The sequence below is a fragment of the Natrix helvetica genome (assembly GCF_964273705.1).
Source record: "Natrix helvetica genome assembly, chromosome: 2".
Taxonomy (NCBI): domain Eukaryota; kingdom Metazoa; phylum Chordata; class Lepidosauria; order Squamata; family Natricidae; genus Natrix; species Natrix helvetica.
This window is the reverse complement of record NC_138552.1, coordinates 11,557,486-11,576,579: the sequence shown is the minus strand read 5'-3', so window position 1 is coordinate 11,576,579 and position 19,094 is coordinate 11,557,486. Positions and strand designations below refer to the sequence as shown.

General features: G+C 46.5%; 1 protein-coding gene across 2 annotated transcripts in view; it reads right to left on the bottom strand.

The window, feature by feature from the left end:
* Positions 1-1,741: 1,741 nt before the first annotated feature.
* ME2 (malic enzyme 2) overlaps positions 1,742-19,094 on the bottom strand; it is a 53,398-nt gene continuing 36,045 nt past the window's right edge. For both annotated transcript variants that reach the window (XM_081942541.1, XM_081942540.1), the window contains exons 8-16: positions 17,769-17,878; positions 17,555-17,652; positions 15,690-15,803; positions 14,901-15,015; positions 14,110-14,252; positions 12,240-12,342; positions 9,890-9,960; positions 7,866-7,964; positions 1,742-6,843 (exon numbers count right to left, since the gene is read on the bottom strand). In XM_081942541.1, coding sequence (XP_081798667.1) covers positions 6,673-6,843; positions 7,866-7,964; positions 9,890-9,960; positions 12,240-12,342; positions 14,110-14,252; positions 14,901-15,015; positions 15,690-15,803; positions 17,555-17,652; positions 17,769-17,878 — 1,024 coding nt within the window. In that variant the 3' untranslated portion in view covers positions 1,742-6,672. The remainder of the gene's footprint in view (positions 6,844-7,865; positions 7,965-9,889; positions 9,961-12,239; positions 12,343-14,109; positions 14,253-14,900; positions 15,016-15,689; positions 15,804-17,554; positions 17,653-17,768; positions 17,879-19,094) is intronic.

Below are 19,094 nucleotides of genomic sequence, written 5' to 3'. Positions count from 1 at the left end.
CGGAGTGAGCTCCCGTTACTTGTCCCAGCTTCTGCCAACCTAGCAGTTCGAAAGCATGAAAAAATGCAAGTAGAAAAATAGGAACCACCTTTGGAGGGAAAGTAACAACATTCTGTGCACCTTTGCCATTTAGTCATGCCGGCCACATGACCACGGAGACATCTTCGGACAGCGCTGGCTCTTTGGCTTTGAAACGGAGATGATCACCACCCCCTAGAGTTGGGAACGACTAGCAATATGTGTGAGGGGAATCTTTACCTTTACTTTTATCCTTTACGTCATGTTGATCCAGGGTATGGCAATATCAGAAGCCTAACAGCTATCAAGAATTTCTACTAATGCAACTTCTTCCTAACTTTGGGTTATCCAGAGCTGTTGGACTACGTAGCCCATCAACCCCGGCAGGTGTGCTTGCTGTAGATGAGAAGAGGCTTTTGTGCAACTCAGCAAAAAGAAAAGAAAAAAAACAGCACACATAACTGTAGGCAACAAAAGAAAAGCTTTTACTATGAAAATAGACAAAACCACAGCTTGTCTCTTGGTGCAATTACAACATTATCAAAACATTTGTAGCTTACAAACACAGTGTTTTTTTCCCCAAAGACTCCCTTTGCAATAAACAATATGGGGGGGGGGGGGATTTAGATCCTGAGAATTGGGAGAAATGCTCCCCAAGGCGGCATAATTTGCTTTAAATTCTCCTCCAAGGGGCTCCTGCATCCATGAAGTCACATTCTCAAAATTACAGTCATTCGGCTGCAGCAGAAGGAAAATGTTTTATGTAATAGAATGGAATCTACATGTTACTTAATCGGTTATTAACCAGAATGTCATTATTCCCTGATCAGGTTTTCAAGATTATAAGCAAGAGATTTGAAGCACTATCCTTATTTGTCTTTATTCACCTATAATAGTGTTCCTTTACCTTAGCCACTTGAAGGTAGGTGGACTTCAACTCCCAGTATTCCCCAGCTATCCAGCTGGGGAATTCTGGGAGTTGAAGTCCACCTACCTTCAAGTGACTAAGGTAAAGGAACACTGGCCTATAAGAAACAGGTCCCTTTTTCTTCTATGCCCTCAAATTAAAGCCAATTCCAAGAGACATAGCAGGAACTTTCCAAAGAGGGCCTTATTGATTTCCAACTTGTATGAACAAGTTCTTCACTGAACTAGATATAATGATGCTAAAAGAGACTTAAACCAAGTTTACTAGTCGGCTAAGTTCCTCTCCAACTCCACCCAGCTTCTTGGATTCAAAAATCCAAATTGTGACCTTTAAAAAGAAAAAAAAATTCCCTTCCTTCGGAATAGCATTCATTTTCCATCCTACTCATAAAGAGGTCTCGAGAGGAATCATTCAACACAACTGTTGAAAGTTAAAAGCAACTTGCACCGCCAGTTGTCATCATTTTAAAAAGAATCAAAATTAACGGGAATAAGTAAGTAGAAAAGTGGTAAAAATGAAACGACGTTTGAGGCCCGAGCAAAATAAAATCAACTGAATGGAATAGACAGGATGTCTATTTTTTAAAAAATGGCAATACATTTACAAGGGAACATGTTTTCAATTAAAAACACTTTTAAACGGCACAAATTTTTTCCAAAGGAGAAAAAAAATGCAGAATTTGGCATTTTATTCATCAGGTTTCCTCAAAGTCATATTATGCTATTTTGTAAATTACAGTACCTCTATCCAAATTGGGGGCTGTGTATGTGTGGAGAGAAAGAGGATATTTGTCCATAAAATTATTATTATTTTATTTATTACATTTTTATACTGCCAATCTCACCTGAGTGACTCTGAGCAGCTTACAATAAAAATGTATTATTACAAATTTGACTAAAAAGAAGCTCATACAAGGATAAGTGCCCTAAAGAGAATCTTGTGATTAAAAACAGAAAACTGTGATTAAAATGAAAAACCTCTAACATACATACACATGACATTTGTTTCTGAGCATTTGGAATTTGAAGACCCCTCCTACTTAATAATTAGTAATAATAATAATAATAATAATAATAATATACGGCTTTTGTTTCTGAGCATTTGGAATTTGAAGACCCCTCCTACTTAATAATTAGTAATAATAATAATAATAATCTACGGCTTTTGTTTCTGAGCATTTGGAATTTGAAGACCCCTCCTACTTAATAATTAGTAATAATAATAATAATCTACAGCATGTGGGACTGGAATGAACAGTTCAAAGCAGATTTCTCTTACTATTTAAATCGCGTACTTTACTGAAATTCAACCAACTACATACAATACATAATATATGCAGCAATTCATCTCATCCTTGGCTACTTTTAAGACCTATGGACTTTAACTCCCAGACTTCTGCATAGCTGGGGGATTCTGGGAGTTGAAGTCCATGTGACTTAAAAGTTGACAAGGATGAGAAGCACCGCTATAGACTGATTGCATACTACATGTTTGAAGCCAATTATGCCAATTAAACACCACAGATATCTTTTGCTAAAGTTATTTTGAGCATTGAGGCATTCAGGGCCTTTCTTAAAATTTCAACCTCCTTTAGATGATTTGGGCTTTGATTCTTAAAAATCCCAGGACCAGCACTGTCAGTGGCGCAGTCCAAACCGAGACAACCCAACTCAGAACTTTGTAGATAGATATGGGATAAAATATTATTTTGCTTGAATTCATACGGAGTTGTGCAGTCTAGCAAATACTGCCAGGGCTTTCTAGTATAAATTCCCACTCCCAAGTAGAAAGTCATTATAAATTTATCCAAATCATATGTGCTATCCTGAGGGACAATATGAGCCCATATAGTTTACCCAGGCACTGGTCAACTACACAACCCATATTCATTTCTTGGACTACTAGGAAATGTTTTCATGAGAGCGGCCAACTATCTTCCACAAGTACATGATTGCAAAACCATGAAAGCAGGGGGAGAATCGAGCAAAAGACCTCTGGAAGCGGAATATTCAAGAATATTCTTTCCCAATTATTTCTCAGATAAGGTCTTCTAAGAATGTTAAAAGTTGGGTAACCAAGTCACCCATATTATTTCTTCATGTTTTCTTAAATTACAAATAGACACCATCCCTTTGGGCAGGTACAGCTAACATAAGGCAACCTTTGAAGCGCCCTAGATAAAATGGCAGAGTTTCACTGATATTTTTACATTATACAGAAAAGGGAAACAAACAAACAAACATTGCACATGACACTTTTCTAAAAAAAACAAGACAGACAAGACAGCGTGACATCACTCTAGTCCTTTCCCAATTCACCAAACTGAGGGGGGGGGGGAACAAACCCTGTGATCCAGGTAAATGTCTATACAAAATATTGTAGTCAGGCACAATAAAACAAAGTTGTAATGTTTCCCAATAGTTATCCCACAGAGTTGAATTGAGAAGTTCTCCCCTAGTCTTCCTCAAGCTGCTGTCCTAGGTGTGCTGAAACGACAATTCTAAATTGAATCTAGATGCAATCTCAGTCTGAGAATGTTCCAGGTGCCAAATTAATATGAAAATCCATCCTGCTGTCAGAAAAAAGACAGCACTGAGCCCAGGGGTGGGCTTCAAAAATTGCAGCAACAGGTTAGCGGCCCTGTTGCTGGGTGGGCATGGCCATGGTGGGCGTGGCCTAGTTGGCCTCCTGCACCACACCGGGAGGGGGGGCATTTTTGCCCTCCCCAGGCTCCAGAGGCTTTTTTCGAGCCTCTGGGAGGACAAAAACTGCTTCACTGGGCTCCGGAGGCCGGAAACTGGCCTGTTTCCGGACTTCCAGAACTTCCAGTAGGCCCATTTTCCACCTTCCACAGGCTCTGGAGGCTTTCCTCAAACCTCTGGAAGGTCAAAATCTGCTTCCCCCAGGCTCCAGAAGCCCTCCAGAGGCCAGAAACAGACCTGTTTCTGGACTTCCGGAACCTCTGGTAGGCCCATTGTTCCGCCTCTGTGCGGGCCCTGCATTTACCTCGCATGATGAACAGACCGCGTGGAGACTCCATGGGAGGGGATGGGTGAGCTAAGCCAGGGGTGGCATTTGGGGGGGTTCGCTGAACTGGGAAGAATCCTAGCTGGAGGATCGCCCGAACCCGTGCGAACCCCCAGCAGCCCACCCCTGACTGGGCCAGTTCTTACTTTAAGAGGCACAATGTATGAAAAAAGACTTCCAATGATGGTGAAAAGATGGTAGGAATACGTCAAACACCCACAGGGAAATCCTCTCGCTCAACCATCGTTTCTGAGAGACAGCGAAGGGATTTAATCGCGGGAAAGCAGTGACATTTTGAGACCATCTCCCTTTGTTATCATTTCAAGTAAAACGCTGCAGTGGCATTTCCCTCAGAGACGTTCGCTCGGCACTCTTGCATTCCCCGATGAATAAGACAAAATAAAATGTCAAACAATGTACACTTCCCCTCCCCACCCCCGGCTGCGCTATCGTATCCAACTGGCTTCGCTTCCCTAGCAGACAGCGCAGCCTATAGAATTGAACTGGGAGGAAATGGAGATGCTATTACTATCGACGTTTCTTTTTTTTTTAATTTACTGGATAGGCGAATGGAAGATTGACTTATCAGAGAGGGCAGCTTTTATATCATTAACAGGTTCCCAGAAACAGAGCAAGGCAACCGGACAAATAAATAAATAAATAAATGGTTAAAAAAAAAGATCCCAGATCTGACATATATAATATGCGTGTCACAAACCGAGGTTACCTGGAGATCTGTAGAGTCATTCTCAGTCATCCAGGTCATGGTTGTCCCAAAGGTGCTTTTTCAGGTGGCAACTGGACTTTCTTATTTTTTTGCTTCTCATCCAAATTGCAGGCTGCAGGGACCAGGAGCACCACTCAGGGCGACCCTGAAGACCTCAGGTAAACCTCGAAGTGCTTCAACGACCCTCTAAAAAAATGCAGATTACGAGCTGTCTGCCAAGGAATATAAATCCTTCCATTCACCGCTATCCAGTCGGAGCTGAAGAAGCTTCTTGGACAAGAAGGGAAAAAGACAAAAGAAGAAAGTCCGGTTGCCGCCTTAAAAAAGCACCTTTGGGTTATCTGGAGATAAAAAGAAATTATTATTTTTTAATTGGAGCGACGTCTGCCTTTTTTTTGTTAGGGCGATGTTTCTCAATCTTGCCTGTTTTAAGGCAGGCTGGCTGGGGGATTCTGGGATAGAAGTTCGCACATCTTAAAATAATTAAGGTTGAGAAACATTAGTTTTAGGGCATAGGATGGGGTGCAATGAAGCACACATTCCCTCCCAATTATTAGATCCAGAGGGACGGAGACCTGCGAGGAAAGCAGCCATCATGAAGTTAAGGAGTGTCGCAGTTTAAACGCGAAGAACAAAAACAAAACAAAAACTTGAAATAGCCCATCTGTTTAACAAATGTCAGGGAAGTGATATGCAGCAAGTGCCACTATCAAAGCTGACTTATCCAAGTGCGGAATATCAGCACGTATAGACATACACACACAGATCCAGGAGATGGCAGCATTGTGCACCGGTCACGATTGATATTTCCCAGAGAGGAAGAAAACATAGAGCTAAGAAATACAGAGCTGTACGTTTCAATCCACCCTGTAAGGGGAGCGGGAAAAGCCTCTCCTTGCGGTAAATCTGGCTTCGTGCGATCCATGCTACAAAAATCAGCGCGGAGGGCAGTTACCAAGGAGCCCCCGAGGTTGGCAGAAAGACAGAACCAGTATAAAGAGGGATGGAGTGATTTGGTCATCAGTTTATGCTTCCAGCAGAATGAAGATTTAGGGGTGTGGGGTTGGGATTTTTTTATTTATTTGTTTTTGTAGACTACAAAGGGAAGAGAGCATTTCTGGATGCTTCTCCTGTGAAAAAGGAGAAGGAAGGGAGGGAAGGAGAAGGAAGGGAGAGAGGGAGGGAGGGAAGGAAGGAAGGAGGGAAGGAAGAAGAGAGGGAAGAAAGGAAGGAGGGAGGGAGAGAAGGAATAAAGGAAGGAAAGGAGGTGGGAAGGAAGGAATGAAGGAAGGAGGGAGGGAATGAAGGATGGAGGGAGGGAAAGAAAGACAGGAGGGAGGAAACGAAGGCAGGAAGGAGGGAGGGAGGGAAGAAAGGGAAGGAGGGAGGGAAGGAAGGAAAGGAGGAGGGAGGGAAGGAAAGAGGGAAGGAGGAAAAGGGAGAGAGATGGAGGGAGGGAGGGAGGAGGGAGGGAGGGAGGGAGGGAGGGAGGGAAGGAAGGAAGGAAGGAAGGAAGGAAGGAAGGAAGGAAGGAAGGAAGGAAGGAAGGAAGGAAGGAAGGAAGAAGGCAGGCTAGGCCAAATCTCTTTCCTTGACTTACTAACATCTCTTCTCAATTTGGTATTTGATGTAAACCCATGCAGCTTACAGCCATCAATGAGACAGTACAGAAAAACCTTAATCACACAGCAGACCAGTAACAAAAGTTTTAAAAAAAGAATTAAGGGTTTTCCCTTATTTGTTCAATTAGCTTCCCGGGGAGAATAGAAAACATATTACATTTCATTTCTCTTGCAGACAACCCAAGCGTCCAAAGGAATGCGCCTCAGTAGAGAGGAAGGCCAACCGAGGGAGTAAACCCATTGTCGGTTATGCGCCCAGTTCCGTCATATTTAGCACAAAAAGAAAGTTTTAGGTCTTCAGCGGTCCTACTTCGAATGTGGTTCTGGAAAAGGGTTCCCAGTAGATCATTTCAAACACGCCTGGTGTCCGATGAGTAGCTTGTAGACACTGGACAGTCATACAAATCTGGGAGAAAGGATTCATACTCCGAAGTCCAGATTCTGGATCGTATGTGCTGAGTTTTGTCTGCTGGCTCTGGGTAATAGAACGCCATGTGATTGGCATACAAATATTCCATGACCTACGGAAGAACAAGGAAAGTTTATATTGCAGGTAGCCCTCGGCGTACAGCCACAATGGAGCCCAAAATTTCTGTTGCTGAGTGAGACAAGTCAGTGAGTTTCACCCCGTTTTACGACCTTTCTTGCCACAGGGGTTAAACGAATCACTGCAGTGGCTAAGTTAGTAACACGGTGTCAGGGTTCCAAATAGCATCCAAAAGTAAATCAGAGTCCAAGGCAAAGTGTTGCTCAAAGCTCCAATTTATTAAGAGAGCCATGTTGCCACATCTGGGAAACCTTGAATCTGAAAGCTTCCCGGTTTTCCCCACCCAGTTGAAAGTTCAAGATCTTGCCCCCCCCCCACAAGTCCATCACATGGTCCAATCCCCCACTGCCTTGCTGGCAGTTCCACCCATCCAGTTCCGGTCAGGTGCAGAAGTGCAAAGACAAAGGATGACCTTGGCTTTCTAGAAAGAATTTTGTTATGGCTACATAGCATCTAACTCCGTACAAGCCCACTTCCCATTTTCCTACAATAGAAAATGCATAGTAGAATAATAGAAAGTGTGGCAGGCCAAAGGTCCAAAAGAAAAGATGGCTGCAGGCCGGACACACGGTTTGTTAAGTGAATCTGGCTTCCCCATTGACGTTGCTTGTCAGAAGGTCGCAAGAGATGATCATGTGACCCTCGGACACTGCAGCCGTCGTAAATATGAGTCAGTTGCCAAGTGGCTGAATTTTGATCCCGTGACCACGGGGAAGCTGCAATGGTCGTAAGTGTGAAAAGGGTCACAGGTCACTTTTTCCAGTGCAAGGAAAGGGAATGGGGAAGCCAGCTTCACTTAACAACTGTTTTACTGACTTAACAACTGCAGTGATTTCACTTCACAACTGTGGCAAGAAAGGTCGTAAAATGGGGCAAATCACTTAGCAACGCTCCCACTTAGCAACAGAAATTTAGGGCTCAATTGTGGTCGTAAGTTGAAGACTATCTGTATTTTGGGGGGGGGGGTAGGGGGGTTGTTCTGAAATAGGTCCTTACCTTTATAGCTATGTTAACAGACACTTCTCTGATGTTGGAAAGTGCAGGATAAAGTCTTCCCTCTGCAAGCTCTTCCTCACTCAGCTGCTGGGACAACGTCTTTTAACGCCAGAAAAGGAAGGAGGGGGAAAAAAATAAGGCATTTTATTCAGGAGTAGACCTCCCATCCTGGCCCTGTAGCAATAGCAACAGCAACAGCACTTAGACTTATATACCGCTTCACAGGGCTTTACAGCCCTCTCTAAAGCGCTTTACAGAGTCAGCCTATTTTCCCCAGCAATCAGGGTCCTCGGAAGGATGAGTCAACCTTGAGCCTGGTGAGATCTGAACTGCCAAATTGCAGGCAGCCGGCAGGCAGCAGAAGTAGCCTGCAGTACTGTACTCTAACCACTGGGCCACTGCAGTGCTTAACAGTTGGGGCACCCAGAATTAGGGAAGAAAGTCTTCCTTGGATCAGGCAGTGAAATTAAAGGTGCTTTTATTAAGTTGAAGAAGGAACTTAACTTTTTTATACAGAGTTTTTGTTTGAATTTGGTTTCTATTGGTGATTTACCCCGCTTGAGGTACAGTCCACCAAAAACACTCCCATCAAGACACTCCCATCAACACTGACAAGACACTTGCAACTGAAAGAAAAACTCACTCCCTTCTAAGCATGATGATGTTACCTAGTTGAGTAATGAAATGTCTGCAAGGAAATAACCGAGCTTAAAGAGCACCAAGCCCCCCCCCCCCAATTCAACCCTCAGCTTCTCTTCTATGGGTGATGTGTAAAAGTTGTTTTGGGAACATGTTTCCCTTAGAATGGATTGAAGAAAGTTAAAAGGATAGTTAACAACTATAGATACTATAGAACAGGGGTGTCAAACTCAATTTTATTGAGGGTCTCATCAGGGTTGTATTTGACCTCAGAAAGCCGGGATGGGCGTGGCCAGAGTGGGCATGGCCAGCTTGACGTCACTCGTGGTGACCTGAGCGCTCTACCAGTGAAAGCGGGCTTCCAAGCTCCATTTACGGTTGCAACAGCCTCCTGCAACCCTCTGCCAGTGAAAATGGAGGTCGCGAGGGCTGTGCGTGGCCCTTCCCAGCTCCATTTTCACTGTCAGAGGCACTATGGGCCAATTTTCACTGTTTCTAGGGCAGTCCCGCAGGCCAGATCTAAGCACCTCGTGGGCCCCATCCAGCCCGCAGGCCTTGGGTCTGAGACCCCTACTATAGAGAGAGAGTAAGTTTGGTGTAGTGCTTAACATGCTGGCGTAGAAACCAGGTGACTGTGAGTTCAAGTTCCGTCTTCGGTACAAAAGCTAGCCAGACTAATCTTCAGAAGACAGTGAATTCTAGTCCCACCCTAAGTTCAAAAAAAATGCCAGATGACTTTGGGCCAATGACTAAGAGGCAGTGCGTTCTACTTCCAGTTTAGGCATGGAAGCCAGCTGGGTGTTTTTTGGCCCGTTCCTCTCTCTCTCAGCCCAACTCACCTCACAGGGTGGCTGTTGCAAAGAAAATAGGAGGAGGAAGGAGTATTATGTATGTTCACTGCCTCGAGTTACCATATTTTTCGGAGTAGAAGACGCACCAAGGTTTTGAAGAGGCAAATTAAAAAAAAAAAGTTTTTGCACTCTGCAGACCTCCCAAAAATGGCACATTTCCCCCCAAAACAGGCCATTTTTTGTCAAAAAAAGGGCATGCATAGTCTTTAGGAGGCTTTAGAGTGAAAAAGAGGCCGTTTTTCATTCTTTTTTGCTCTCCTCAGCCCCTCGGAGCACTCTGCAAGGCTCCTAAAAGCTCTGCACAGCCATTTTGGTGAAGGGGGTGGGGTTTCAGGAGGCACAAAATGCTGTCTTCAATGTACAAGATGCACCCAGATTTTCGGCCTCTTTTTTGAGGGAAAAAGGTGCGTCTAATACTCCGAAAAATACGGTACTTATAAAGTAATAAGGGCAAGATAAAAATCTGAGTGAGTGAGTGAATGAATGAATGAAAAAGATGCTGTGCTCAGTTCCCAACCAACCTGTTTCATTTACCTTTGCCGCTTCCAAAAATACATTGTCACTGATGTGCCGGACGCTACTCAGGATCACAGCAAGAGCCACACCTGCGACATACAGAGAAGGATTTTAAATGATCACAGTCGTTTTCATGGTTTGTGCAAAGCATGCATGGAGAAAAAAAATTTAGAAAACTGTGGCACAGCAAACAGGAGCGGGAACATAACAACGGCACCTAGAACTAAAGAGTGCGCGCACTGGTATCAGGCAGAGAAGAGCTACCCTGCAGAATCAGACCCAGAGTTGCTATAATCAGAGGTGAGCTGCTGGGGGTTCGCGCGATCCTCTAGCTCAGGGGTGTCCAAACTTGGCAACTTTAAGACTTGTGGACTTCAACTCCCAGAATTCCCCAGCCAGCAGAGCTGGCTGGGGAATTCTGGGAGTTGAAGTCCACAAGTCTTAAAGTTGCCAAGTTTGGACACCCCTGCTCTAGCTAGCATTCTGCCCAGTTTGGTGAACCCCGAAATGCCACCCCTGGCTGGCCACACCCTCCCCTCCCCTCCTGCCTTTCCCCTCTCAGGAGTCTCAACGTGCCCATTCATCATGCCAGGTAAGTGCAGGGCCTGCGTGGAGGCTCGGTGGGGGCGGGGCGGGCGGGGGAAATGGGCCTACTGGAGGTTCCGGAAGTCTGGAAACAGGCCACAACCACAGTTTTTGCCCTCTTGGAGGCTCGAGGAAAGCCTCTGGGGCCCGGGGAGGGCGAAAAACGCACACACGCGCACACACCAGTGGTGCAGGAGGCTGACTGGGCCACGCCCATCATGGCCACGCCCACCCAGCAACGGGGCACTGAACCCGTTGCTGTTACTTTTGAAGCCCCCCCTCTGGCTATAATCCAGCACTATCTACCCCAGGAACCAGTCTAATCCCTTGGGAGCCCACAAAGAAGGCCCCAGCACTTGCCTCCTCTGGCTTGCCAGCAAGTGGGATTCGGAGGCCTGGAGACTCTGATCCTGCAGTAATCTCACCCTCACTAGCTCCTTCCACCAACTGATTCAATCTGAGCACCAAACTTCCAGATGATCAAAAGCAGCCGTGTGCCCTCCCAATTCAAGCCCCTCTTCTTTCATGTGTCACAACATGTTCACAAAGAGGTGAGTGGCGCTTGCATTGCACGAATGGGACAATGCATTTGTTATTTGCCCCACATGACGCCATGCTGAATTTTATTCTGGATTGAACCATACATGGTCAGATCGGCTGATCCATTGCAGAAGGTTTATGAAAAGAGAAAGCCGTTTGTCTTAGTACCCGCTATTTGAAACATCCAAATGGAGTGGGGTAACATTTGCAAACTACAGGTAAGTAGAATTTTTATGGTGAGGTTAAGCGTATTTTCTGCAGTAAGCACAAGAGCTTTTGAACTGCATTCTTTTAAAATCTCATTTTTTTAATAAAAAAAAAGATGCCTGCAGTGCAGTTGTGCAATTCAATGAAAGAGAAAGGAGAGAGAGGGAGGGAGGAAGGAGGGAAGAAGACGGAGGGAGGGAAGAAAGAAAGAGAAAGAAAGAAAGAAAGAAAGGAGGGAGGGAGAGAAGTAGAGAGGGAGGGAGAAAGGGAAGGAAGGAAGGAAGGAAGGAAAAAAGGAAGGAGGGAGGGAAGTAAGGAAGTAAGAAAGAAAGAGAAAGAAAGGAAAAGAAAGGAGGGAGGGAGGGAAGAAAGAAAGAAAGAAAGAAAGAAAGAAAGAAAGAAAGAAAGGAGGGAAGTAGAGAGGAAGTAGAGAGGGAGGGAAGTAGAGAGGGAGGGAGGGAGGGAGGGAGGGAGGGAGAGAAGAAAGAAAGAAAGAAAGAAAGAAAGAAAGAAAGGAGGGAGGGAGGGAAGTAGAGAGGAAGGGAGGAGGGAGGGAGGAAGAATGGGAGGGAGGGAGAGAAGAAAGAAAGAAAGAAAGAAAGAAAGAAAGAAAGAAAGAAAGAAAGAAAGAAAGAAAGAAAGAAAGGAGGGAGGGAAGGAACAAAAGAAGATTTCCTAGAACTGAACTCCCATGAACATTTCAGGCAGGCTTCTCTATGGAAAGGAAACTCTGTGCTGTTCAAAGCAGTGAGACTCTAACCCTGTGTGGGAATGACCTTGGGAGACAGGTAGGGTAACAGTCAGATCAGAGGCAGCTGAGCTGCCAGAAGGAACGTGGGAATGGCCAGCATCTCAGAAGGGACCCTCCCTTGCGCTTGGGTCCATAAAGCCTCGCTTTGGGACTTGCATGTTTCCATTCATGTAATCTTACCATCAAGTAGAGCTCTTCCTTCTGGGAGGGCTTCATATTAGCACTACTTTTGAGCAATTTGAAAAAAAAAAACAAATCAACAAGGCAGGAACTCCCAGGCTTTACCTGGAAATATATAGGCGTTGTTTCCCTGGCCCGGAATGAAGGACCGGCCGTCACTCAGCTTCACAGGCCCAAACGGACTGCCGCTCGCAAAGAGGCATCGGCCCTGTCAAACAGAAAAATGAGTCAAGGTACTTCTGGAAACATGTCTTTAGGGCAGAGGTCTACAAACTTGGCAACTTTAACTCCAGCCAGCTGGAGAATTCTGGGAGTTGAAGTCCACAAGTCTTAAAGTTTCCAAGTTTGGGAACCTTGCTTTAGGGGGTCTTACGAAAGTCTAGCAGGGTCGTGGCGTCCTGCAGCCACATGATTTACAATTTATTTTGGTCAGAAACAGTAGTTTACTTCTAGTTTCTAGCCAAAAATAAATAAATAAAAGATGCCCACTGCGGGCAACGGATTCACTAAACAACTGCAAAAAAAAGTCATAAAATCAAGCGCGTTCACATGATCCGTTTAACAACCCGCACAACTTACAAGCCATAGATCTGTGCTCAATTGTAGTCCCTAGGTCGAGGGCTATCTGTAACATGAGCTCTTTCCAGATCAGATGACCTCAGTGCATCATGACGGAAGAGAGCAGCTCCATCCCAGATGCAGAGGACTTCCTTTGGGCAGCTCCAACAAGTGAGCCAAGCTGCGAAGCCCAGGAGAAGAAACATCATGCTCTAAGATTCTTCAGACCACATATAGACTGGGTGAAACCAGGCTTAATACACTATATTGCCAAACGTATCCGCTCACCCATCCACATAATCAGAACCAGTTGTGAGCGAATACTTTTGGAAATATAGTGTAGCAGTAACTGTGAGAGAGGGACCCTGGAGTCTTAGTAGACCATCAATTAAATATGAGCCAGCAATGTGCAGCGGCAGCCAAAAAAGCCAATGCAATCCTGAGTTGCATTAACAGGGGGATACAATCAAGTGAGGTACTAATAGCACTCTATAAAGCCTTAGTAAGACCACGCCTAGAGTACTGCAGCCAGTTTTGGTCACCACACTATAAAAAGATGTTGAGACTCTAGAAAAAGTGCAGAGAAGAACAACCAAGATGATTAGGGGACTGGAGGCTAAAACATACAATGAATGGTTGCAGGAACTGGGCATGGCTAATCTAGTGAAGAGAAGGACCAGGGGAGACATGATAGCAGTCTTCCAATATCTCAGGGGCTGCCACAGAGAGGAAGGAGTCAAACTGTTTTCCAAAGCACCCGAAGGCCAGAGAAGGAATATTGGATGGAAACTGAACACGGAGAGATTCAATCTGGAAATTGTTCTGACAGTGAGAACAACCAACCAATGGAACAGAAGTTACCTTTGGAAGTTCTGGGGGCTTCATCACTGGAAGCTTTCAAGAAGAGACTGGACTGCTATCTGTCAGAAATGGTAGAGCCATGATGGCAAACCTATGGCACACGTACCACAGGTGGCACGCGGAGCTATTTCTGAGGGCACACGAGGCGTTGCCCTGTCAGCTCCCAGCTAATTTTCGGCCTTGATTTTTGGCCTTGAACTTTGGCTGTTTTTCACCCTCCGGAGGCTTCCTTGAAGCCTCTGGAGGGCGAATAACCGCCCAATGTGCAAACCAGAAATTCGGTAATGGACTTCTGGTTTGCATGTTGGGCTGTTTTTATCCTCCCCAGGCTCCTAGAAAGCCTCTGGAGCTTGGAGAGGGTGAAAAATGGACCTACTGGGCCCACTGGAAGTCGGAGGGCCTCGGGGGGGGGAGGGACACACCTTTTGGTACCCGAGTTGAAAAAGGTTCACCATCACTGGTGTAGGGTCTCCTGCTTGGGCGGGAGGGTAGACTAGAAGACCTATAAGGTCCCTTCCAACTCTGTTAATGTGTTAATATGAGAATTTTAGCTTACCTCTGTTAGTGTGTACGCCTCCTCAGCCGTGCATTCTGCTTTCACGGTAGGGTTACTCAATGCAAAGATGATCGGTCTCTGATTGATGTCGGCCATCGCTTTGATGATATCATGAGAAAACAGCCTTCCAGCCCCGGCAACACCTTAAAAGTGGAAATAAGACCATGGCGAAAAGAAAATATTCAAAATATTTCTAGGCAGGTGGGGCAGGAGCTGCCCTATCAGTGTGGCAGGCTATAAAGCTCTGGGGTCCTGCAGTGTTGAGAAATTTGGTGTAGCCACTGCAGGAACATTTTGGAATGCAACAACACACATTTCCTGAACTGCGCGCAAGCTCCTACTTGTACTACAAGTGTGTGTGTGTGTGTGGGGGGGGGGGGAAATAAAGTGAACAGAACTCCATTTTTCAATAGCCAGCAATGTTCTAGTGCAGGAGTCCCCAAACTTGGCAAGTTGAATTCTGGGAGTTGAAGTCCACACGTCTTCACGTTGCCGAGTTTGAAGATCTCTGCTCTAGTGCTTTCCAAACTTGGCAAAATTACAATGTGTGGACCAATTACCAGAATTCCCCAGCCAAGACTTCAACTGGACTGGTCTGGACTTCAACTCCCAGAATTCCCTAGTCGGCCACGTCAGCTGGGGGATTCTGGGAGTTGAAGTCCAGACATCTTAAACTGGCCAAGTTCGAAAAACATCCCCTTAGACATTTGGAAATTCCAACCTCAGAAACGTAGACGTAGCAGCGGCAAAACCTTCAGATGAGTAACTCAGGAATTGTCTGAAACTCTCACCAATAATGGCAGAAGGCTGAAGAATCCTCACGGCGTCCAAGAAAGATTTTGGTATGTTCCCTGGAGCTGGATGAGTAAAGGGCTCCTGGTTGACATCAATCTTTTCCGCTCGGCCCTAGAAGATGATAAAATAAAAAATAACTGCTTGGGAAACCTCAACCAACATGGTGTTGTGGCTCACCAGCGGAGGTGCAAGCAGATTCGGACAGTGAGGAGGTTGGGGAATAACATGGGCCAGTCCTGGAGTCTGGGAAAGGCTCTGATGAAGGCTCTGTGTCAGAGGCAGAGACAGGGCCAGAGCTGTATGCCAGTTACCAGCTGCCTTCAGAGTCAGACATCAGTGAAGCAGACGAACAGCTGGAGCCTGTTCCCAGTATGCACATGCACAGAGTTGCCAGATATAGGGAATAGCTAAAGAACAGGGGTCGACTTGGGAGTAAGGCCACAGGTGGACGATGAAAGTCCCCTCCCAGAGGAAATAAAAGAGGAGCGAAAGGGGAGTGGAGTTTGCAGGAGACAATTAGTTCGCTTAATTGGTTCATAACTCTCCGAGACTCCATGCCAAGTTCTGCAGATATCAGCCTGGCAGCTCTCCAAGCCAGATAAGGTCTGTGACTATAAATCCTCCCTTGGGAGACTTTGCTGGATGTGAAAGAGCAGAATTCACAGTAAATTAATAAAAGGGGTTTTTGTCGGGACAAGGAGTTTGCTTCATGCTCTTGGGAAGCCTCGATCAGAACACATGGATTTAACATTGCATTGGTTTTTCCAAATTCACAAGCACTGTACCTTTATCAATAAGCCGTCTTTATCAAACATCCAAATTTTCTTGTAAGCGTCTTCAGAAGAAAGACCATTTTCCACCATAGCCATGACGATGAGATTTGCAATACCAAGAGCAGCCTGATGGAGGAGACAAAGAGTAGAAAAAAGCATGTTTGGCAGGGCTGTGTTGGCATCAGTAGTTTGGAAATCAGATTACACAGAAACAATCAATAAACAAAAAAATAACATTTGGCATATCTCTCTAATGGCTTTTATATGCTGGACTGAGTGAATGGCTAGTCCCCTTCTCTACCAAGGAGAAAAGAGCATTTAAGGATACAATTATAAAGAGATTTGCCCTGCAGATTTTTTTTTAAAAAATAACTAAAATAATAGCAATGAGAGCCAGCTTGGTCTAAGACTAAGTGCAGTGATGGCTAACCTTTTTGTCATTGTGTGCCAAAAGCGCAAGGGCGCCTTTGACAGCACACACCTACACCCATTAAGCGATGTGCACAGGACAACCCCTGCATGCATCCCCCACCCCACTGTGCTTGCATGCGCGACACAATCACCACCCTGCGCCCCGTTTTGGGCCTAGTAGGCCTCCCGCAGCCTCCTGGGACCAAAAACAGGCCGGGGGGGGGGGGGGGGGCGCCAAATGCCATACCTCCCTGTGCTCCACCCGCCCCCAGAGCCCCATTTTGGGCCTAGTAGGCCTCCCTGCAGCCTCCTGGGACCAAAAACAGGCCGCGGGGGGGGGGGGGGAGAGACAAACGCTATACCTCCCCATGCTCCCTCCGCCCCCAGAGCCCAGGTTTGGGTCTAGTAGGCCTCCCTGCAGCCCCCTGGGACCAAAAACAGGCCGCGGGGGGGGGGGACACGCCATACCTCCCAGTGCTCCCCCATCCCCCGCATGCGTGCACGACCCCCCCTCCCCCACATGTGCACGTATCTCCCACATGCACCTCACCCCCGCGCATGTGCGGCAGAGACCCGAAAATCAGGTGGTTGGCGGGACACGAGCACGCATGTGCGGTAAAGCTGAGCTGGGGCGGCGAAACAGAGCTCTACACTCACCTTAGGCGGGAAAGCCAACTGGGTGACTTTGGGCTAGTCACTCTTCCTCAGCCCAACCCACCTCGATGGATTGTTGTGAGGAGAATAGGAGGAGGAAGATGTGTTGGATATGTCTGTGGAGATTCTCAGCCATCCAAGGTCACGGTTGTCCCAAAGTACTAAAGCTAATGCCAAATTTTTCAGTTCGGGGTGTGTGTGTGCATGTGTTTGTGTGTGTGTGTGTGTGTGTGTGTGTACACCCAGCTGAATTCAACAATGTAATTGGGGGCTCCCAAGCTCCGTTTTCATTGGCAGAGGGATGCAGGAGGTCACTGCAGCCGAAAACAGAGCTTACCCCCCCTCCCGAGCTCTGTTTTCGCTGGCAGAGGCACCACGGGCCGATCGGCTGTTTCCAGGGCAGTCCCACAGGCCAGATCTAAGCAGCCCGTGAGCGGATTCGGTTCCTGTTCCTTGAGTATCACACTCCTGCCCCATGGTGAAATTCAAATTTTGTTACTACCGGTTCTGTGGCCATGGCTTGGTGGCTGCGGTGTGGCTTGGTGAGCATGGCAGGGGAAGGATACTGCAAAATCCCCATTCCTCCCCACTCTGGGAGCAGCCAGAGGTGACATTTGCCGGTTCTCCGAACTACTCAAAATTTCTGTTACTAAGTTCTCCAGAACCTGCTGGATTTCACCCCTGCCCTAACCTATCTTCAGTATAGAATGCTCTGATTGGCTCAACAACTGTTCATATTTGACAACTAAATGCAAACCACGAGGGCCCAAATTTACTGCAGCAGTCTTAATTCAAACAAACACAAAACTCACTTCTCCTGCTCCAAGGAAGAGGATTCGGTGCTCGGTGAGGGGTTTTCCAATGACTTTCTCCGCTGCCAATAATCCCGCCAAGGCAACTGCCGCGGTCCCTAAGAGAGGACACACAATTTCTCAGAGGCGAAAAAGATCCACGTAGAAGCAAGAAAAACAGAGCCCAAAGGGGCACATGGGGAAGATGCTAATAGCATCGGGGTTGATCACTCACCCTGTATGTCATCATTGAAAGTGCAATATTTTTCTCGGTATTTTCTCAAGAAGCGGAAGGCATTATGGTTGCCAAAGTCTTCGAACTGAATGAGGGTGTTTTGGCCGTACCTGGAAGGTACAGGGAGAGAGATAAAACGAACAGCAAAGCATTCTAGTCATCCATGAAAAGATCCTGCATACCAGCGGTGGGTTCCGGATCCCATTGCAACCATTACGGTGCAATGGGGCCCGGCGTCCCCCACATGCACGCGGGCACATGCGTCCTTACCTCCGTGACGCCTCCGCAATATTCCAGCTGCTCGGCAGAGCATCGCAGAGGCACCATGCGCTCCGTGTGCGGAAGCGCCGAAGAGCTCAAATACAGATAAGGAGCTCGGGCGGGCCCTCCGGAGCACCCTACCGGAATGGTAGCCGGTGCTTACCGCCTGCAACCCACCACTGCTGCACACCTCTCTAATTTAAGTGCCCTAAGTGAGCATGGCAGAGGTGGTATTCAGCCGGTTGGGACCGGTTCAGGCAAACCAGTAGCAACCTGTGGGTGGGCCACCCACCCACCTGGGCGCAGTCTCATCCTATATCGCTGTGTTTCTGATGTCGCGACGCATATGCGGACACGAGAGCAAATTGCCGTGTTTTGTGACACCGCATGGATGTGCAGATGGCACAAGAGAGAGCAAAGCAAGCATGCATGTAAGCGTGCTCACATTTCCGGTGCTGGGCAAACCGGTAGTAACAGTACGTGAATCCCACCTCTGGAGCATGGCATCAAACTGGTACAGGTAGTCCTCAACTTACGACCTCAGCTGAACCCCAAATTTCTATTGTCAAGTGAAACGTTTGTTAAGTGAGTTTTGTCCCATTTTACGACAGTTGGTAAGTGAATCATCGCAGTTGATAAGTTAGTAACACGGTCGTAAAGTGAACCTGTCTTCCCCATTGATTTTGCTTGTCAAAAGGCTGCAAAAGGGGATCGCATGACCTCGGGACACAGCAACGGTCCTAAGTATGAACCAGTTGCCAAGTACCTGAGTTTTGATCACGTGAACATATAAATTGAGGACTACCTCTATTGGTATGCAGGTAGTCCTCAACTTACAACCATTCGTTTCATGACCATTCGAAGTTCCAATGGCACTGGGGAAAAAAGTGACTTATGACCAGGCTTCACATTTTACGGCCGTTGCAGAATCCCTGATGGTCACCTGATCAAAATTCAAACATCTGGCAACCGGCATGTCTTTAGGATGGTTGCGGTATCCCAGGTGTCAGCTTTCTGAAAGATGCCCTAATTAATTCATGAGCCTCGAGCCGAGTTTCAAAAGAA